Source organism: Artemia franciscana, chromosome 8, assembly GCF_032884065.1.
Source record: "Artemia franciscana chromosome 8, ASM3288406v1, whole genome shotgun sequence".
Classification (NCBI taxonomy): Eukaryota; Metazoa; Arthropoda; class Branchiopoda; order Anostraca; family Artemiidae; genus Artemia; species Artemia franciscana.
Window position 1 is genome coordinate 51,922,346 of NC_088870.1, and position 23,122 is coordinate 51,945,467.

General features: G+C 36.7%; 1 protein-coding gene across 1 annotated transcript in view; it reads left to right on the forward strand.

Moving 5' to 3' along the window:
- LOC136030547 (uncharacterized) overlaps positions 1–17,635 on the forward strand; it is a 61,903-nt gene extending 44,268 nt beyond the window's left edge. Inside the window, exons 9-10 of the mRNA XM_065709598.1 lie at positions 7,238–7,365; positions 16,314–17,635. Coding sequence (XP_065565670.1) covers positions 7,238–7,365; positions 16,314–16,597 — 412 coding nt within the window. The 3' untranslated portion in view covers positions 16,598–17,635. The remainder of the gene's footprint in view (positions 1–7,237; positions 7,366–16,313) is intronic.
- The last annotated feature ends 5,487 nt before the right edge of the window (positions 17,636–23,122 follow it).

Consider the following 23,122-nt stretch of genomic DNA (forward strand, 5'->3'; position numbering starts at 1 on the left):
AAATATGTAGAACTGTCTAAAACGGCAGCGAATCGAAATAAAAAGTTCATCATTGCAATCACTATGGTCGAAAACCCTAAAATGGAGGTATTTAGGTCCTCAACTTGAAAAACAAGAAAGATCGCGCTTTCATGCAGTAGTAGTAGTGATACATGTTTGCATGGCTGAGCCGTCCTATCCGATTGGTCAGAGCACTAGACTTGAAACCTAAGAACAGGAGTTCAAGCCCTGGGTGTCGCTAGTTATTTGGTTTTGGACACGGGGATCAATGGTGTGACTGTAAAGTCAACCAGAGTCTATCCAGCTCTTAATGGGCATCTCGAAAAATCTGAAGGGAAAACACGAGAGGCATCGGATGATTTGGCCCCAACCACGCATTGCACTCCCGGTTGAAGGCAGTGAATCAGGAGATGAATACCTGCGCAACGCATGGATCAGCATGCGAAAAAAAAATTTGATATTGATTTATCTCCTTATTTTGCCAATTTATATCAATGCTCTTGTTGATGTTTTTTTTTTTAATAGCGAATTTTTTATGCTATAAAGCAGAGGTTGGTTCCCTTTTTTGGGTGTGGGTCAAAAATTCTGACGGATCCGGTGTTATTGGGGGGGGGGGTCGGAGGGGACCGGAAATCTTGGAAAATGCTTAGAGTGGAGGGATCAGGATGAAACTTGGCGGGAAAAATAAGCACAAATCCTAAATACGTGATTGACATAATGGGAACGGATCTGCTCTCATTGGGGGAGTTAGGGAGAGGGTTAATTCTGAAAAATTAGAAAAAATGATGTATTTTTGAATTACGAAGGAGTGATCGGATCTTAATGAAATTTCATATTTAGAAGGACCTCGTAATTCAGATCTCTTATTTTAATTTTCGACCGGATCCAGTGTCATTGGAGGGAGTTTGGAGGGGCGGAAATCTTGGAAAACGCTTAGAGTGGAGAAATCAGGATGAAACTTGGTGGGAAGAATAAGCACAGGTCCAAGATACGTGACTGAAACAATTGGACTGGACTCGCTCTCTTTGGGGGAGTTAGGGGGGGGGGGGGTAATTGAGAAAAATTAGAAAATATGAGGCATTGTAACTTACGAAAGGGTGGTCAGATCTTAATGAAGTTTGATATTTAGAAATATCTTGTGCTTCAGAGCTCTTTTTTTAAATCATGACCAGATCTGGTGATAATGGGGGGGAATTGGAGGGGAAAACTGGAAATCTTGGAAAAGCGTGAAAATTTAGGTTTTTTTATCTTACGAATGGGTGATCGGATCTTAATGAAACTTGATATATAAAAAGGTCTTATGTCTCAGATGCTCCACTTTCATATCGGATCTGGGACATAGGGGGTTGAAGGGGGAAATAGAAATCTTAAAAAAAAAACTTAGAGTGGAGAGATCGGGAGCACAAGTACGAGGAGCACAACGGATCCGTTCTCTTTAGGGGAGTTGGGGGGGTGTGTTAATTCGGAAAAATTAGAAAAATTAAGGTATTTTTAAATTAAGAACGCGTGACCAGATCTTAATGAAATTTGATATTTAGATGGGACGCATGTCTCAGAGCTCTTATTTTAAATCCCGATCAGATCTGGTGACATTGGGGGGAGCTGGAAGGAAAACCAGAAATCTTGGAAAACGCTTAGAGTGGAGAGATCAAGGTGAAACTTGGTTGGGAGAGTAAGATAATGTCGTAGTTACGTAATTGACATAACCGGACTGTATCTGCTTTCTTTGGGGAAGTTAGGGGGTCCAGTGCTTTGGTGAGTTTGGTGCTTCTGGATGTGTTAGGACGATGAAAATTGGTAGGCGTGTCAGGGACGTGCACAAATTGACCTGATAAAGTTTTTTTTTCCGGATTCGACCATCTAGGGGGGGGGTCGAAAGGAGAGGAAAAATTAGAAACAATGAAGTATTTCTAACTTACGAGTGGGTGATCGGATCTTAATGAATGTTGATACTTAGAAAGACCTTGTGTCTCAGAGCTCATATTTGAAGTCGTGACCGGCAGTAAGCCTCTTACTTTCCTTTCGAATCAATCTATTGATTCTTAGTATTTTACTAGAGCTCATGCCATATAAGCTCTTGGCTTTTCCGACCTCGTCACAAGTGCCATATGAGCTCTTAGCTCTTGTTTGTCGTTCACATCTTTTGATAACAAGAGCACCAGACATCGTGAGGGATTCGACCTTTCCACATGCTACCCAGGTAGCAGCATCGTTGACTAACAACGTTATCGGTCGCAAACGGTTGTGTCTTTTTTTTTTTTTTTTTTTTTTTGCTAGTAATCCTTTGCTGCCGATCAATAATGTACTATCGATGACCTGAACAGTGTAGCATCCTTCTACACATTAGGATAGTGTTGGTTTTTGTTTTCCACACATTATGATAACAGGATAATGACGAAGACCACACTGCCTTTCCATAATACAACAACAAAAGAGAGAATAATGAGGACTTTTTTCCCAAGACAGTGAACCAACAAAACCTATTTGAATATTTCGGCCCTATATCTAAGGGCCGTCTTCAGCAAAGAAAAAATAAAAAACAATAAAACGCTTACAATAAAAGTTCTCAGTTAAAAATCCATTTGTTTTTATTTTAAAATAGCCTTGGCATCATTATTTCTTAACGAAAAGTTCAGCCAAGACTGTCTGATAAAAGCTAACATTTTGCAAGATAAAAAGGTTCATTCATTTCACTAACTGTATTTATTAAAAATTGGAATGATTTCTTATTGCGATATTTGCCTTCTCTGCAGCTAATCTGATAGTTCTTTTGATATTGGGCTTGTTTTTGTTCGTTCCTATTTTTGTTTTATTTTGAATTAGATTATTTTCTATAATTAATTTTGTGTACATAGGGTTGAGTGTGTATTCACCCAAGTCTCTATTTAGGGATGTGTTATTATTTAAGTTTCGTTTGATTTCGATTGCCTCACGGACAGTTTGTTTGATTCCTAGGTCATTGCTAATTAGAATTGTTTCGTCAAATAGAACATAATGGTCTGGATTTTCGAAAATATGATTACTTAAAGCTGAATCGAAAGATATGGAGTTATTTTTAGATTTTAATGCTTTTTCAATACTTTCTTTGTGTTGCTGCAATCTTGTTCCTAAATTTTGGTGGGTTCGACCAATGTAATAATTTCCACAACTACATGGTATTTGATACACCCCTCGTAGACGAGTAATTGGGGTTTTATCCTTACCAGAATTGACAAGATTCATTATACTTAAATTGCTTGTGAATACAACACGTAAATTGTTCTTTAAACAAACTTTTTTCAGTTTTGAAGTAATTTTCGGAATATAAGGTAGGTAAATCGTGTTTGTGGGTTTATTTGAATCATTTATTGGTGTGGGATTTAAGGCTTCAGAAGAATGTATCTTTAATCTTTGAGCAATAACAGTATTTATGAGAGAAATTGGGTACCCGTTGCCAAAAAGTATGTCTGTAATAAAATTTAATTCTTTTTTAACATACGGCTCTGAACAGATATTAAGTACTCTATCCGCAAGAGATATTACCACACCTCTTTTAACCTGTGGAGGATGGTTGAAGGTATCTATTATTATGCATAGGTTTTCTGTAAACCGTAAATTCAAGTTTATTCACATTGCGTATTATCAATATATCTAAAAAAGGTATTTTTCCATCTCTTTCGGTCTCTAGAGTGAATTGCAGGTTTCTATCGTAAGTATTTAAATGTTCTAGAAAACCTTTAAGTTCACTTTCGCCATAATTCCAAACTGAAATTACGTCGTCGATGAAACGTCCCCAAAACACATGATTAAGAAAATACGAATCTAGGGCCCAATTTTCAAGATTCTCGACGAAAATATTTGCGAGTAGGCCTGATAGAGGTGCTCCCATAGGAAGGCCCCTTACCTGTTTGTAATATGAATCTCGAAACTGGAAGTGCATGGAATATTTGTTACATAATTTAACCAAATGCATGAGAACATCAATGTCTAGACCTATTGCTGACTCTTCAATTAGATGGTATTTGTTTTCCAGTTTATTTTGTAATAATTGTTCAGATTTTGAAACATCAATACTAGTATACATAGAAACTATGTCAAAGCTGCTTAATATGGAATTTTCAGAAATGTCTATTTGTTTCAATTTTTCTACAAGATCAACTGAATTTTTTATATAAGATTTTTGGGAGTGAAGCAATGGTTTAAATGCAGTGCATAACCATTTTCCAATGTTTGAGGCAGGTGATTTTGTACTAGCTACAATGGGTCTTAGAGGAATGCCTTGCTTGTGCAATTTTGGTAATCCATAAAACTTTGAGCAAAAAACACCACGAGGGAGGAATTTATTGTACAACTGTGGAATGATTCTGCCATTTTCTTTCAAAGTTTTTAATTCTTTTATCACTTTTTGAGCAAATTGATCAGTCTGGTCATGGGTTGATTTAACATAAGTGGTTGTATCATTTAAATGTGACTGAATTTTACCATCATAATCTTTTTTTGATTAAAAACATAAGTTTTATTCATAATTACTATGGAGTTACTTTTATCGGCTTTAGTGATTATTATTGAGGAATCCTTACGGAGTTTGTTCAAAACTTTTGTGTCATGTGATTTTTCCATTGTGTTATTGGGAGAATTAGGAAGTTTTAATGAGGTGTTGTAAAGGGTGTTAATTAAATAAGATCTAACTGTATCCGGGTTTGAAAGAAGAGCACTATATTTGTGGAGAGAGGATTCTAAAGATGCTACCAAGTCTGCAACTGGAACTTATTTCGGTAAAAACGAAAATTTTGGCCCTTGTTCTAGGACTTTTTCTATAAAAGAGGAGTGAGAAGGGGGGGGGTATTGATTTAAAATTTTAACTATATGAGGGATCAACGTTCTTCTATATCTTTCAGTGGAAACTCCTATTGGGGCAAGAAGGGGGATTTTTCTTGAAACAGAACGTGGGGACGAGTTTGGGGGGGGGGGGTAAATGGTCACTAAGGAAAAGAGAAGTAGTACGAGGGTTATGCACGGCATTGTGGGCAAAACGCAAGGAAATTTGTGCTCTCCTTTCCTTAAGGGTGACTAGATTTGCTTTCCGAAGAAGGGAAATGTAAGGCACTTTTTTTAACTACCTGTATTCTGTCCGACAATTCATTGGAGATGCCAGGATGCCAAACAGGATAAGCGTATTCGGGGGTAGGACGTACACAAGAGAGAAACATACTCAAACAATGCGATTCAGGACATTTAAATTTATTAAGGAGTTTGAGGAGAGAAAATGCAGTATTTGTATGTTTTAAGAAATCATTAACGTGGCAATCCCATTTTAAGTCGCTTGAGATGGTAACATCCAGTCATTTCATAGTATTAACAGACAATTCAGGGGGGATAGGACAGGAAACAGAAGGGGGAGTGTTTAGGAAACTAATTGCTAAAACTGTTGACTTTAAAGGGTTGACTCTAATATCACTAGCAACAGCTTCATCTGATATTGATTCCAAGATGTCCATTTGGTTATTTTTTAGATTTTTGAACGAATTTCCTTCTATCCGGAAAATCGACACCAAGACTGTCTATCATGGTAAGAAATAAAATTGGGCCTAAGAGGGCTCCCTGTGGCACACCATTATAAATTGGGAGGGTATCAGAGTATACTTTAAGGTATTTGACGACTTGCGCTCTATTAGAAAGGAAAGACAAAATTCTTCTTATTAAATAGGGGTCAACTAGGAAGTCATCGGTTATTTTTTTTACTAATGTATTGTGGTTAATTAAACGAAAAGTCTTTTGTAAGTCAACTGCTATAACATTGAGCAGGTATTGGCTTTTTCATGTTTGTTACATCTAGTGTCCAAAAGGTGAACAAGATAGTGTATGGTAGAGATAGAGCGCAAATTTCCTAATTGCCTTTGGTCAACATCGGCTTTTTTTTACTTTCAACCAATCAGCTAAAAAGCTTTCATATAACTTGGAAAAAACTTGTTTCATATAACTTGGTAAGAGTAATGGGCCGGACACCAGCAAAATCTTATTTGCTACCCTTCTTTTGTACGGGAGTAATAAACCCTAATTTCCAATAATCAGGGAACTTACCAGTAGAGGTAACTTTATTTAACAGTGCGGACAAAGGTCCTGAAAGAGTGTTTGCAAAGACTTTAATTAGTACAATTGGGATAAACAATGGGGGGACAGTTGCTGCACTTTTTAATGTTTTTTAATTTTTGCCTCAACATCTGAGGGCAAAATAGTAGGGAAATTGGGAGAGTGTAGATCATTAGCAGTATTAATAGAGAGGGGAGGGAGACTTTGAACTATAGAGGAAAGAGATTTATTCTGATCATTGGCTGTAACAAGGGGATCTTCTTGTAAATCGAAAGTTATATTATTGTGTGTTTGTCCACAATTTTTTTCTATACTTTTGTACTACTGTTTTGTCTTAGTAGAGAACAAATCCTTGACTTTACGTTTGTAATACGCAGAAGCAGATTTACGTATTTCTTTTTTTTATATATTTACGCAGTGAGTTAGCTTCAGATGTTTTACCATTCTGAAAAAGATTAATATTAAGCCTAATTAGCTTTTTTGACTGGCTATTAATGTAAGGTTTGTCACTAGAACACGATTTTATTGATCGTGTTGCTCGATTAGAGATCGTTCGACAAAGTCCATGGGAGCTAAACCCATTCTCATTCAGTCATTTTATACCCCCACCTCCTCCCTGCCGAATAAAAAATCTTGGATATGGCCTAGGTTCCCGGTGTTTGAAACCTACGTGCATGTCTTAGATCAATTTCTTCTTGAAATACCTAAGATTCAAAAATTAAGCTAAAATATGAATCAAAATGTTATTTTGCATATCTCTGCTTGTTTCTTCTTTTTTCCCCTAAGTAAATATATCTTGAAGTACAGTATGTAGTAAATATACCTTGAAAATGAATAGAGAAATGTGAAATATCACATTACTTTTTTCTTCTTCTTTTTTCTTTTTTTTTAACAGAACCACCTTAGATGATTAAACTTAATTACCACAGTTAGCTACATAACTTTAGTGTTCTTTTGTTAACTCAATAAATAATTCAGTCTTCATTAACTCCCTTTTTGTCCTCCTTTCTTAACACTGCGACTAAATACTGTCTTTGGGATGAAAATTATCCTATAATTCTACCACAAAAATGAGTCTGAAGCCTTGAAGACGTTTACCTAATTGAAAAAAATATATATTTGATATTTTCCTTTAATATTGATTGATTCATACACATTTTTGTTCTAGGTCTGAATTAAATGTTTACGCGTTAGCGGCAATTGGGATACTGTTCTGCATATCATTCTACATTTTTTGTTCAAGCAATTATGACAAGGTGGCCTTTAAGCTGGATCCACATGCGCCCAAATTTCAAGGTAACGTCTTTTTATGGCACTTGGTATTAACCAAATGACATATAGCAATCGCAAATTCTGTCGGTCTGTCGGTCCCGGTTTTGCTACTTTAGGCACTTCCAGGTAAGCTAGGACGATGAAATTTGGCAGGTGTATCATGGACCGGACCAGATTAAATTAGAAATAGTCGTTTTCCCGATTTGATCATCTGGGGGGAGTGGGGGGCCGGTTAATTCGGAAAAAATAGAAAAAATTAAATATTTTTAACTTACGAACGGTTGATCAGATCTTAATGAAATTTGACCTTTGGAAGGATATCGTGTCTCAGAGCTGTTATTTTAAATCCTGGTGACATTGGGTGGAGTTTTTTTTTGGGGGGGGGGCTAAAATTATGGAAAACGCTTAGATTGGAGGGATTGGGATGAAACTTGGTGGTAAAAATAAGAAGAAGTCTTAGATACGTGATTGACATAATTGGAACCGATACGCTCTATTGGAGGGGGGAGGGTAATTCTGAAAAATTAGAAAAATGACGTATTTTTAACTTACGAAAGAGCGATCGGATCTTCATGAAACTTCATATTTGAAAGGATCGGGTAACTCAGATCTCTTATTTTAGATCTCAACTGGATCCAGCATGGTTGGGGTGGGTGAAGTTGGGGGAGGGGCGAAAATGTTAGAAAATACTTAAAGCGGAGAGATCAGGATGAAACTAGATGGGAAGAATAAAAACCTATCTAAGGTACGTGACTGACATAACCGGACCTGATCTGCTCTCTTTGGTGGAGTCGGGGGGGGGGGATTCGGAAAAATGCGGTATTTGTAATTTACGAACGGGTGACCAGATCTTAATAAAATTTGATATTTAGAAGGATCTTGTGCTTTAAAGCTCTAATTTTAAATCCCGACCAGATCCTGTGACATTGGGGGGAATCGGAGGGGAAACCGGAATTCTTGGGAAACGTGAATATTGGGGTATTTTTATCTTACGAATAGGTGATCGGATCTTAATGAAACTTGATATATATAGAAGGATCTTATATCTCAGATTCTCCATTTTGGACTCGAATTGGATCCGGGGACATAGGGGGTCGGAGGAGGGAAACAGAAATGTTGGAAAACGCTTAGAGTGGAGAGATTGGGATGAAACTTGATATTTATAAGGAATTCATGTCTCAGAGCTCTTATTTCAAATCCAAACAAGATATGTTGACATTGGGGGGGGTGGCTGGAGGGGGAAATCTTGGAAAATGCTTGGAGTGGAGGAATCGGGATGAAGTTTGGTGGATAGAATAAGCAAATGTCATTGATACGTGATTGACGTAGCCGTACTGGATTCGCTCTATTTGGGAGAGTTGGGGGGAGGGGTTCACTGATTTGGCGAGTTTGGTGCCGCTGGACGTGCTAGGACGATGAAAATGGGTAGGCGTGTCAGGGAGCTGCACAAATTGACTTGATAAAGTCGTTTTTCCAGATTCGACCATCTGGGGGGCTAAAGGGAGAGGTAAAAATTAGAAAAAATGAGGTATTTATAACTTACGAGTGGGTGATTGGATCTAAATGAATTTTGATATTTAGAAGGATATCTTGACTCAGAGCTCTTATTTTAAATCCAGACCGGCATTAAGCCTCTGATTTTCCTTTTAAATCAATCTATTGATTCTTAGAATTTTGTTAGAGCTTATACCATATGAGCTCTTGGCTCTTCTTGGCTTGTCACAAGTGCCATATGAGCTCTTAGCTCTTGTTTTTATTGGAAATATTGGACCTCAAGAAAGGACCCAAACGGCAAAACAAATTAGAAGAAACTTATTTCAGGGAGACTCACAGGAGGTATAACCAGTTAGGGAAAGGAATCTAGTATTCCTGATTCCCCCTTTAAATTCTTCAAATATGTATATTTATATGTGTTGTTTAAACGTATTATGTGGAAATGAATACGGAAATGAATGAAATGAATACGTCTCGTTAGTTGCATAAAAGGTGTTATATTGTCTTGTCAAAAGATAAATGTGATGCATCATCATGCACTTCATAATTCATTTTTTTCGAAAATTGCAGCTTATTTTAATATTTCAGTTACTATTGGATAGAGCTCGTTTTTTACTATAAAAATTTCGTGAAAGCTTCAACATAATGCCCATTCCTGAGATCAGTTCATAATTGCTGCTGTTCATAATTCTCATAATTTGTCATAATTCTCATAAATTTGTCATAATTCTCATAAATTTGTTCTTTTTAATTTTTACAAAGATAAAGAGACTTTTTCAATAGTCAACTATTTTCGTTACTATGGGTTAGGGCGTTCTTAAATAGATTCATGTCCTCCTATTTTTTGAACTGCTTTTCTTTTTTCTTATGTTTTCTTTTCTTTTTTTTGAATTACTTTTCTTTTTCCTTATGTTTTCTTTTCTTTTTTTGAAATGCTTTTCTTTTTTCTTACATTTTCTTTTCTTTCTTTTTTTGAATTGCTTTTCTTTTTTCTTATGTTTTCTTTTCTTTCTTTTCCTTACTTTTTTCTATAAGATACGGGTCCATCAACATTTCTTTGAAGATGGACTGGCTTGTGGATTCGTTCTGTAAGCCTTGGCAGAGTATTGTTGACCTTAAAATTGATTACTATAACGAGGGAAGTAATTTTTCTAAAGGTATCTGTGTTATATTATATCTATTTCAGTTACTCCCCCCCCCCCCGCTGAAATTTAGTCTCTTGAAAAATCTTTTCAAAACTAAGATAAGCCTGCATAATTTAAGCATCAGCAGAAATGGATCAGTTTTCTTTAGTATATTTTATAGTACTGTAAAGTATCTTTATAGTAAATTCAAACGACCGACTGCTTCTTGTAAGAACTAGAAAAAGATACTTCCTAAAAAAGAAGAATTAGAAAATTTAAATTAGAATTTGAATTAAAAAAAAATTAGAGAGCTAAATTAAACCAAAGACGAGAAGAAACAAAGTCATACAATAATTTAAACTTATATTGAATAAAAACTGCTACCAATGAATAAATGGGACTCAAAATGAATAAAAATTATAATTAATAGGCAATTTAGACTTGAAAATATCAGAAATTACGACAGAAAGCAGTAAGGCAGAAAGCAGTAAGGCACCCTCTAAGCCTTATAAAAACCACAGCCTCGTTTATGCTTCGTTGAAAATGATTTTTATCTCGAACAGTTTATTTTTTTTCGTCACAGGCGCACACAATAGAAAATTAGGTCAGTGTTGGTATTACCGGAACAATTTTTTTGGGTCATGAAACTATTGTTAATAGATGCGTTTTGACTTTTGGAACATCTTTTCTCTCTTGCAAAACTACCGCAAACTCACCGTTATGGAGTTATTCCGGCCCAAATATTCTTGTATTTATACATATAGAATTGCAATCATTTCCGTTTTCGTTGATCTTTGATTGAGAGAAGATTATTTATGAAAGAATCGGCCTAAAATAATTCGCCTTTGGAACGTACTTAACCTAACCTCTATCTAATATCTATTTTCTATTGTGCATATTATCATCAAATAATGCTCGAACAAGAAAAAAAGGGCTAACTTTGAATAAAGATAACTTGCTTACCATAATGCAGTCCTTGTGTATTCTCTTGGCTGGCCGCAAATGTCAGTCGATCAATCACTTCGGTCTTAAGATAACAGTTATCAAACAGTTCGTGGTAACGAACTGTAGTAAGGAGCGACCCGGCTCAATAGTAACCAAAACTCTAAAAATGGAATTTTGATATCAATAGCTACATCGAAACAATCGCATTTTAATGCTGATTTTAAATATATAAGTTTCATCAAGTTTAGTCTTATCCATCAAAAGTTACGAGCCTGAGAAAATTTGCCTTATTTTAGAAAATAGGGGGAAACACACCTAAAAGTAATAGAATCTTAACGACAATCACACCATCAGATTCAGCATATCAGAGAACCCTATTGTAGAATTTTCAAGCTCCTATCTACAAAAATGTGGAATTTTGTATTTTTTGTCAGAAGGCAGATCACGGATGCGTGTTTATTTGTTTGTTTGTTTTTTGTTTTTGTTTTTTCCAGGGATGATCGTATCAACCGAGTGGTCCTAGACTCCAGCGAGAGGGCTCATTCTAACGGAAATGAAAAGTTCTAGTGCCCTTTTTAAGTGACCAAAAAATTGGAGGGCACTTAGGCCCCCTCCCACGCTAATTATTTTCCCAAACTCACCGGATCAAAATTCTGAGATAGCCATTTCATTCAGTGTAGTCAAAAAAACCTTAGAAATATGTCTTTAGGGAAGACTGACTCCCCCAAAGTCCCCGTGGGAGGGGCTACAAGTTACAAACTTTGACCAGTGCTTACATATAGTAATGGTTATTTGGAAGTGTACAGACGTTTTCAGGGGGTTTTCCGGTTGGAGAAGGGGTTGAGAAGATGGGGATATGTTGGGGGAACTTTTCTTGGAGGAATTTATCATGGGGGAAGAAAATTTCAATGAAGGGAGCGCAGAATTTTCTAGTTTATTAAAAAAAAAACAATGAAAAAATAAATATGAAAAGTTTTTTCAACTGAAAGTAAGGGGCAGCATTAAAACTTAAAACGAACAGAAATTATTACGCATATGATGGGCCAACCTCCTCCTAATACCTCGCTCTTAACGCTAAAGTATTTTTAATAATTTCAACTATTTATTCTACGGCTTTTGTGATTCAGGGGTCATTCTTAAGGAATTGGGACAAAATTTAAGCTTAATGTAAAGAGCGAGGTACTGACGAGGGGGTAAACCCCCTCATATCTATATATATAAAAATAAGTTGTCTGTCTGTCTGTGGATCAGGTGACGTCATGTTTCTGTGTTGACTGACGTCATGAAATTAGTTGTCGTCATTTTTGCTTTGACGGTGACGTCATTAACGGTATTTAAGACATTTGTTCACGGAAAAATGTTTAATTGTAAAATGACTGAAGAACCTACAATGGCAACAGCCGAGGAAGCTGCTCAAAGAGTTTATGCCAAAAAACTTGCTGCTGATAGAGAAAGTAAGAAAAGAAAGCGTTCCGAGGAATCACAAGAACAGCAAGAAAACAGGCTTGCGGCTAAAGAACGCAAAACCGCGCAGTTAGATGAAAATCCACCTGGACAGCGAGAGTCAAAACATATCAAAACTGAAAATGATAGCGATGATGATTGGGTTTGGGATTTTGACTTGGATAAGGTCATCAATGCCTACCAGATTTAAGTTAAAAAACCAAAGGTTCGCCGATATGTACTTCATAGTGACGCTGAAAAATAAAGAAGAAAAAGAAAACTGAAAAAAGAAAAAAGGTAAAAAACTAAAAAAAAAACTAAAAAGAAAAAACACTCAAAGAGAAATTACAGACCGGGACACAAATGACGACCGAGACAGAGGGAATATAAGTGACGACCACCGGGACACTCAAAGAGAAATTACAAACTGGGACACCGGGACACAGGGAATATAAATGACGACCGGGACACAGGGACACATCATTAGAATAATGAGGTATAGATCTGAATACGGATTGTTTTTCCCATGGACAATTATATGTTGCATGTTCAAGAGTCAGTAAACCTGACAATCTATTTATATGCACAGACAATGGGACAGCGAAGAATGTTGTATATTCGCATGTTTTACGTAGTTAAAAACATATATTTATATCTATCTCTATTCACAGGTGGGACACAGGGACACAACTACAATGGCGCGTAACGACTTACGCCCGCGGGGGGGGGCGCGAAGCGCCCCACCAACTAGGTGTTGGGGTGGCGCGAAGCGCCACCCCAACAGCTAGTATGTAATAAAAACATGAGAATACATAAGTTCGTTACGTAAGCTAATTTTTAAGCTACGTATATCTTTTACTAATAAATACATTCGTTAAAAATTAGAGGTTCTAGTTGCCTTTTTAAGGAACCAAAAAATCGGAATGCAACTAGGCCTCCTCCCCCATTCCTTTTTTCTCAAATCATTCGATGAAAACTATGAGAAAGCCATTTAGCCAAAAAATATAAATATACAAATTTCGTTTCAATAATTCATCTGCGGAGAGCCAAAATCAAAACATGCACTGATTCAAAAACGTTCAGAAATTAAATAAAAAAAAAACAAGTTTTTTTTTAACGCAAAGTAAGGAGCGATATTAAAACTTAAAACGAACAGAAATTACTTCGTATATGAAAGGGGCTGCTTCTCATCAACGCCCTGCTCTTTACGCTAAAGGTTTTACTGTTTTAAAAAGTAGAGTTAAGAGAAAGAGTCAAACTTTAACTTAAAGAGTGGAGCGTTGATGAGGAAGGAGCCCCTTTCATTTACGAGCTAATTTCTGTTTGTTTTAAGTTTTAATGTCGCTCCTTACTTTGCGTTAAAAAAACTTGTTTTTTTTTATTTAATATAACTCAAGTATGATCATACGAATTAATTATTCACAAAATTTTAAATAAGCTGCTATTTACACGAAACAAGTATTTACACAATCTCAATTTCATCGTCTTCTGTGGCAGAGGCCGCTTGTACCCTCCCGGACATCCGGACAGGTGAGTTTGCGGTAGTTTTGCAAGAGAGAAAAGATGTTCAAAAAGTCAAAATGCGTCTATTGACAATAGTTCCATGACCCAGAAAATTGTTCCGGTAGTACCAACATTGACCGAAAATTATATCTCAAAGCTAATCAAGGTGTAAAGAAGGAGAACTACTATACTACTACTACTAATAACTCACTGCAGCACCAAGCCGCCTGAGGCCAATACATCTACGCACGCTCCTCCTCCAACCTAATCTATTTAAAGCCTCCCTCTTTACACCCTCCCAGGAAGTTCCCATTTCCTTTAAATCTTTATTTATGACATCCTCCCAACCCAGACAAGGACGACCTGCTTTCCATGTAGCCCCAGACGGTTGGCCAAAAAGGACAATCTTCGGTAATCTGTCATCCTTCATCCGTAGAACGTGGCCTAGCCATCTCAACCTTTCTTTCATTATAGCCCCAGAAAGCGGGATTGAACCACACTTTTCGTACAACCTACTGTTTGAAATACGGTCAGTCAGCCGGGTACCCAGAACAATCCGTAGGTAATTTCTCTGGAAAACATCTAGTAAATTTTCATCTGCTTTTCGGAGTGCGCATGCTTCAGATCCATATTTGACCACTGTCATCACTGTAGCTTCCAATATTCTAATCTTGGTTTGTAGACTTATCTTTCTATTCTTCCAAACTTTTTTTAACTGTGAAAAAAACACCCTGAGCTTTAGCTATTCTACTTTTAACATCTTCACTGCTCCCACCATCTTTACTAATAATACTACCAAGGTAACTGAAGCTCCCAACCTGATCAATCTTTTCGTTACCTAATGGAAGTAACTTTTCTAAAGGTATCTGTGTTATATTATTTTGTCGAAAGGTTAAGTTTGTGTTGCATGATCGTGTATACCATGATTTGTCTAAATACTTCAGTTACTATGGGCTATAGTTCGCTCTTTAACACAATTTTTGAATTCTTTTCTAGAAAAGAAATCAAATATGCATCACTTCACTTTTAGTGGAAAGCAGAAACTTAAATTCACTGACTAGAGATTCTTGTTAACATGACTGCTACTACAGAAAGCTCTTCGTAGAACCAAGCTGTATCGGCACACCGATACAGCGATACCAGCTGTTAAGGCTGCTCCTTTACCCGGATATGATCAGATATTCACTCTTGACTCCCAACCTCCGAGTTCCTTTACATCCCTTCTTGTGACACCCTCCCACTCCATTTGCGGGGGTCCTTCTTTTGCTTAGCCCTAAATGTTTTTACCGAAAGCACCATTCGAAAGGTGGCTAATGTTGCTTTGAACGGATGAAAACGTCACCTAAGCACCTTAAACTTAATCACATTACAGCCCTAGAGAGGGGAGGATGATACGGTCAAATTTTTGTTGGCCTTTCTGTTTGACACTCAGTAATTTTAATTAGTATATTTGTTTCCAGCCTGGTTAGTTCTGAGCTTATTTTTCAGTGTTCATACAAACTTTATTTTGTAATGTTTTTTTGCCCAAATTTCTGGGGGGGGGGTTTCGCACTTACTGAAAGCGACTTAAGGTCTGGTGAGTAAGGAAGGTGGCCAAGCAGTTCAAATCGTAATTCATGGATTCTTGCCACAATAACCGCTCAGGTGCGAGCCATGGTTCATTCATGAGCAGGACCTTCAGTTATGGCAGGCTTGTCGGACCGCGGCAGCGTCTCTAGGTTTGTACTTGGAGGTCAAGGAGGCATGGGGGGGGAGAATGTCATTTCAAAGTGGGACTTTAGGGGGAGGATATAAGGTGGGTCATTTCAAAAAGGGGTAATTTTATGCCTTTCGAGGAAAGAAGGAAGTTTTTGGGGAGGTTTAGGTCGTGGAAGGATCCGTATTTCCGCCCGATGTGCTAAGAAAATGATGACTTAGAGTACTTTATGTGCGATTGTAAGGAGTTGAGGGATTTGATGGTAGAAACTTTTCGGATTGGTGTAAATGGGAAGGGATATCTGGTCGGAATTTCAAAAAGTAAGTATAAAATGGATATGAAGAATATGGGGAGGTACGCACGTTGAGGCATGTAGCATAGAGAGAATTTTCTGGAGGGTGGACGATAGGCGGTACAAGAAAAGAATGTTGAAAGTTATTTTATATGGTATGTTTGAAGTATTTTCTTTTTTTTGTTGCCATGATTCATGTAGCTATAAAGCATCTAAAATATATTGATCATGTCTGCAACTTTTTGTAGTAATTATGTTAGTTTTATGGTATTATGTGACTTATTATGTTTGTTTTCTTTTTGCAACTGTTATGCTTTTATACCCTTTATATATGTTAATATCTGGTGGTATTATGTTGTGTTATTTGTTGTTTGTTTGTTTTTTGTTTTGTTTTTTTTTGCCATGGAACAAAGTGGCTTTTGTTGCAATAAATGTCTATCTATCTTTCTATACATATTTATAGTTTTTTTTTTAGGATACGAATTCATTCCCACTGGGACAGGCGAAAGAATATTTGCTGGGAGATTATGGGGCGAAATTCGTCATCCAGATTATTTTGCTGATTTCCTCATGCATGTTTCGTTGACTTTCTGTGGAAGTTTAGGCTTGCATATTTACCTCTTGGAGCCATTGATGACATTTGTTATGCTTATAAAACAAGCTAGATTAGATGATGCCTGGATGAGTCACAAATATGGTCCGGCGTGGGACAGATACTGTTTAAAGGCCAAAAGTAGACTAATTCCGGGCATTTATTGACGAAATTGTATAATTTTTATTTTGTACTATTTGTGTTAGTGATGGACCTTAGCAGCCAAGTTGTCCCCAGATCTCGTGCCGTGGCGTCAGTTGAGGGGGGGGGGTGAATATGCTCACCCTAAATTTTTGCCCACCTCTCCCCCTTCTACACCTTGAAAAATACCTTTTTGAGAAAATTGTCATTGAAAATTGCCTCCTTTCGGGTATTTTCATTTAGAAAAAATGAAAAAACGACAAATTTGCCCCCCCCCTCGCGATTTCCGTGAATTGACGAAACCGATCTTGTGATTGTATGGTCCTTTTCAATAAGTAGGTATATATCTATTTATTTTTTCCCTAAAGTCCTCCCTTAATAAGTGTAATATTGGTCACAGGGATTCTGTAGTTTGGATAGCTTATACACATATTGCAGAAAACTGGTTTCGACTTGTCTTTCCTACAGGGGCATAATTTGCTATGGGACAGCAACTGTCCCCCCCCCCCTTCAGCTGAAATGTAGTTTCTGCAAAAAAATCTTGTCAAAGCTAAGATAAGCCCGCATAACTCAAGCATCCAGAGAAACAGGTCAGTTTTCTTCAGTATATCTTTGCCTTTATGGTACTAAATGGATGGTTTCTCATTGTCATTTTCGCTTGATTTTGGAAAATTAGCTCCAACTTTGTTCCCCCCGTATTGTGACAAAATTACGCCACTGCTTCTCCTCATCCTCCCTGCTCGCGTCTATCCTCTCCTCTTCTTTATTAGTGATAAATAAGAGAAGATTAGAAAAAACAATGCTTTCCTCTCCTTCCAAACTTATAGCCATTCGAAACATGTAATATTATGAGGAATGAAATACTATTCTATTTTAGTATTATTAGTGCTATTCGCCTTATTCATGTTATCGGCCAAAAACGAAGGATCATTGTTACTGTTATTCTCTAAGTAAGACAGCTAAATTCTGCAATTTAGTGGAATAGCCCAATGAGGATCCTCGTACATTTTATTTTTTTATATAAAATAATTTGTCTTCCATGTTCGCTCGTTGGCCTGTTGCTCTTTTAGTATAAAATATATATATATACATATATATATATATATATATATATATATATATATATATATATATATATATATATATATATATATATATATATATATATTATATGGATAGAAATTCATATGGAATAAATATAATATTACTCAAATGTAAAAATGTGCCTTTCCCTTGGCTGTTACTTGCCTAGCCAAGATTGAAGTTAAATATATTATGTCTGTCAAGTCGTACGTCAGATTTCCAACTGCATCAAGCGTCCTGCTCCTTGGCGGCTACTTGCCTAGCCAAGATTGAAGTCAAATATATTATGTCTGTCAAGTCGTACGTCGGATTTCCAACTGCATCAAGCGTCCTGCTCCTTGGCGGCTACTTGCCTAGCCAAGATTGAAGTTAAATATATTATGTCTGTCAAGTCGTACGTCAGATTTCCAACTGCACCAAGCGTCCTGCTCCTTGGCGGCTACTTGCCTAGCCAAGATTGAAGTTAAATATATGAGGTCTGTCAAGTCGTACGTCGGATTTCCAACTGCATCAAGCGTCCTGCTCCTTGGCGGCTACTTGCCTAGCCAAGATTGAAGTTAATATATTATGTCTGTCAAGTCGTACGTCAGATTTCCAACTGCATCAAGCGTCCTGCTCCTTGGCGGCTACTTGCCTAGCCAAGATTGAAGTTAAATATATTAGGTCTGTCAAGTCGTACGTCGGATTTCCAACTGCATCAAGCGTCCTGCTCCTTGGCGGCTACTTGCCTAGCCAAGATTGAAGTTAAATATATTATGTCTGTCAAGTCGTACATCAGATTTCCAACTGCATCAAGCGTCCTGCTCCTTGGCGGCTACTTGCCTAGCCAAGATTGAAGTTAAATATATTAGGTCTGTCAAGTCGTACGTCGGATTTCCAACTGCATCAAGCGTCCTGGTCCTTGGCGGCTACTTGCCTAGCCAAGATTGAAGTTAAATATATTATGTCTGTCAAGTCGTACGTCAGATTTCCAACTGCATCAAGCGTCCTGCTCCTTGGCGGCTACTTGCCTAGCCAAGATTGAAGTTAAATATATTAGGTCTGTCAAGTCGTACGTCGGATTTCCAACTGCATCAAGCGTCCTGCTCCTTGGCGGCTACTTGCCTAGCCAAGATTGAAGTTAAATATATTAGGTCTGTCAAGTCGTACGTCAGATTTCCAACTGCATCAAGCGTCCCTGCTCCTTGGCGGCTACTTGCCTAGCCAAGATTGAAGTTAAATATATTATGTCTGTCAAGTCGTACGTCAGATTTTCCAACTGCATCAAGCGTCCTGCTCCTTGGCGGCTACTTGCCTAGCCAAGATTGAAGTTAAATATATTAGGTCTGTCAAGTCGTACGTCGGATTTCCAACTGCATCAAGCGTCCTGCTCCTTGGCGGCTACTTGCCTAGCCAAGATTGAAGTTAAATATATTATGTCTGTCAAGTCGTACGTCAGATTTCCAACTGCATCAAGCGTCCTGCTCCTTGGCGGCTACTTGCCTAGCCAAGATTGAAGTTAAATATATTAGGTCTGTCAAGTCGTACGTCGGATTTCTAACTGCAAATGACTTTTTCGTGCTTATCAAAACACGATCTGCCTTTTTATTGGCCACTGTATTTGTGTTTTTTTTTCTTTTTTTTTTTTATTTATCTTTTTTTTTTTTAGCTGAGAACAAATGGATTAACTGTAATTTTTGGGGATTGCAGATGCTATAAATGCTGCGAGTACTTGCTCTCATTTAAGTGCATTTAGGAATGATCTCTCTCTCTCTCTCTCTCTCTCTCTCTCTCTCTCTCTCTCTCTCTCTCTCTCTCTCTCTCTCTCTCTCTCTCTCTCTCTCTCTCTCTCTCTCTCTCTCTCTCCCTCTCTCTTTCTCGCTCGCTCCTTCTATCTCTCTTCCTCTCACACTCACTTTCTCTCTCTCATTCTATTTCTTTCTTATTGTTTTAACTTGGCTATAATAAGGGAGATGATCCGCATTATGCATATCTATTTAGCATGGGGCTACTAAGGATGCCATTTTACGGATCTTTTGGGGGGGGCAGGAAATTTGGAGGGAATATGCCCTCCCTCAATTGGTACCCCTGGAACCACCACAATAAATAACAAAACCAAAACACCGAGACTGAAGACGAAAATGTATTTTGCTAATTTGTTCAATATCTGTATATATTTTTTTTCTAGTTCTTTTAGAAGCCGGCAATGTGTATATTAATGAGAACAAAGACTTGACTAATGACTTCCATCCTCAATGCTATTCGAGATAACTAAAATATATCAGAGCAAAGTGTTGCTCTAAGGAACCCTTCCCTCCCTAAAACGCTCCTGATAGCGTTGCTCTTAAGTATTCTGCTGTATTTTCTGTACTAACTACACAGTTCCTCCCCTTTTATTTTGACAGATATATTCTCAGAGGCACTATACATGTGCAAAGGAATAAAACTTGCAGTATGGCAGAGTGTCACAATCTGTGGCACAGTGTCACAGAGTGTCACAATCCAGTTATCCAAAATATCCAAAACTAGCGTATTGAATAGAACCTTTTATGAAAAAAATTGTATTTGTATTTTTATCTGAAGTTTCATTTGAATTTTTTCATATTTGCTATTAGTGCTTTGTAGAATTTGTTTCCTTTTTTAGTGTTTTTTCATATTTGAATGGTTTTAATACGTTATAAACGTATTTTTGTATTTTATACTCATTATAATTTGTGTGATTGAGGATTTCAATCTAACAAATGCGCTACATAGTTGTGAATGGTGACAAACACATATCCAAGAAGTTTAGGCTGTCTATTGATATGCTTACTGATATCGATTATTACATATCGAAACTGTGAGGTTTAAGCTCAAGAACTTTCTTTCCAGTTCTCATTTTTCTTGTTTCTAAGTTATACTATTTTACTTGAAAAACTCTTCAGTAGTTAACCTGAAAAGGGCCCTGTACGTTTTTTTTTGTAAATGGACAGTAGTTGAAAAAAGAATATACAATATGAACGTAAAAAAATACAAGATTCTGCTCGCCAAGAAAGTTGGCGATCTTATTATTGGATTTATGATAGATTATATTCTAAGATTTATTTCCAAAAATGATGAATTATTCAACCAGGTATTCCACTTTATATACAAAATTTTTCCCCATGCATAACGTAAATTCTGAAGTTACTATATTGTGAAAGGTACTACGGTTTTGTGTAAAAGCACCATTAAACAGAGTTACGTACATGTTTGTGCCGTGTTCTATCGCTCGTAAGATCCGTTGCTAGAAAGGAAGCCTTTCTAACCAAGGACGTATGTAATGAGTAGGGACACCTTTAGAGGTCTACATATAGGAATAACTTCAAATATAGTGTTTTATCTTTTTTTGTCAGATTCATTAGATCTAGATGGTAGATATTGGAAATATGTGTGCTGTATTTAAACTGTAAAGAATGTCTTCAACAAACTTGAATAATTGCTCAAAGTTGCTGCATGAATAAAGGTGATTCCATCAAAGCGGAATATGTTTAAGGGGCTCAAGCGACCCATTAAAATTGTAATCAGAATTTTTAATTTTATTTTAATTTTTTTTACTGCGTAATCAGGGACGCCAATTCATGAAAATATAGGGGTGTGGACAATTTTGTTTTAGTAAAGTTTAAAAAGAAGATATTTTTCAAAATTCCGGGAATGTATTATTGTTTTATTGCAATGTGCAATGAAAATACCAAAAAAATTATTTATAGACCCCCCCCCCCTTCAACTGGTGTCCCTGTTTGTAATTCCAAGGTTTTCGTTGATTTACCGGTGGTTTCAATAAATACCGTAGGTTAAGCTGTCTCTTGCTTTTTTTGCTAACTTTGTATTTTTCTTTTAATATCTTATTTTTACTCCCTATCTTTGTTTCTCTGGTAATGTATTCTAAAAAAAACATGACCCCGGTTTGCGACAGAATAAATGTTTCGATGTTTGAATAATTTTGTTGTTTTTATACGATTGTATTAAGATACACCAATGTTTGTTGATGTAGTCTTATCTAATGTATATCAACAAATTTTTAAACGCGCTACAAAAGTAGCTTGCGCTACTTGACATAGCTCAAGTACCCCTGCAGCTCTGCGTCTACAAAGACGTAGCTAACGCTACGCAATACTGTGCATTCGTCATCAGTTTACAGTACGTGACCTGTATATATATATATATATATATATATATATATATATATATATATATATATATATATATATATATATATATATATATATATTTATATAATATATACATATACAATAAAATTGCTGACCTTCACTGTAGAAAATGTTGAAATAGGAGCATAGTATAATCTCTCTCTCTCTCTCTCTCTCTCTCTCTCTCTCTCTCTCTCTCTCTCTCTCTCTCTCTCTCTCTCCTCTCTCCTCTCTCTCTCTCTCTCTCTCTCTCTCTCTCTCTCTCTCTCTCTCTCTCTCTCTCTCTCGCCCCATCTTATCTTTCTGCGAAAGGAACAGTACTATTATTAGTAAATTAATTTCTATTATTTTACTATGATTATTTATTTTTGCAGAAGTTTGAAAATTGAAGTGTTTTGCATTTTTTACTCAAAAGCATTATGTAAATTTTTGTCAAATATACTGTTTTGTGTGATGACTGGTTTTTTAACTGCTCAAGGTTTGTGAATACCGTCCTAGGCAGTATTTATTCTTTCATCTTAAGGTGACCGTTTGCGTATTAATAAAACCGGTTGATAATCTTCATAGAAAATAGTGTTGGTTTATTCTAGATGTGTGCGTGCTAACTATTTTGATTTTCGTAGATTTTATGTACATAAAAAAAACAATTATATCTAATAAGAAATTGGTGGATTAATAAAAAATAAAGTTAGTAGCTCTATCCATTAATTAATCAAGCATTTAATCAAAAAGAAAGATAATTCTTAACCAATAAAATATATCTGCTTGTCAAATATATCTATGATATCATTTGTCATATGATGTTTATTTTATTTTCGAAATCAACTTACTAATTGTTCTTTTCAGAAATTACTAAAAACTCAAAGGTAGTAGGTGTAAAAAAGGTAGTAGAGAACAAAGAATATTTGTCAAGTATCCCTCTCTAGATTAAAATCATTTTACTCTCTAGAGTAAAATAGCGCTGCCTGAGTAAAGAACGATGTTGGCAAAATTTATTATTTATTTTTTTAGACCAGGGCACTGCGTATAGAAGGAGTTGCCGCATAAACTTCGAAAGGGGCTCATTCGATGGGAAATTAAAGGCTCTAGTGCTCTTTTTAATTGTCAAAAGATATTGTAGGGCAACCAGTACCCGCCCCCACACCCACCTTCACGCGCATCGTTTCCCCAAACACATCCAATTAAAATTTTAAGTTTGTGTCTAGGAAACGGATGACCCCCCCCCCCCCCGCAACCCTCAGGGAAAGGACGATAAGCTATACAAGTCGTCCATTATTAACATGTAAGGTGTGTATAGAAGGTTTAGTCGTGTAAAATTCG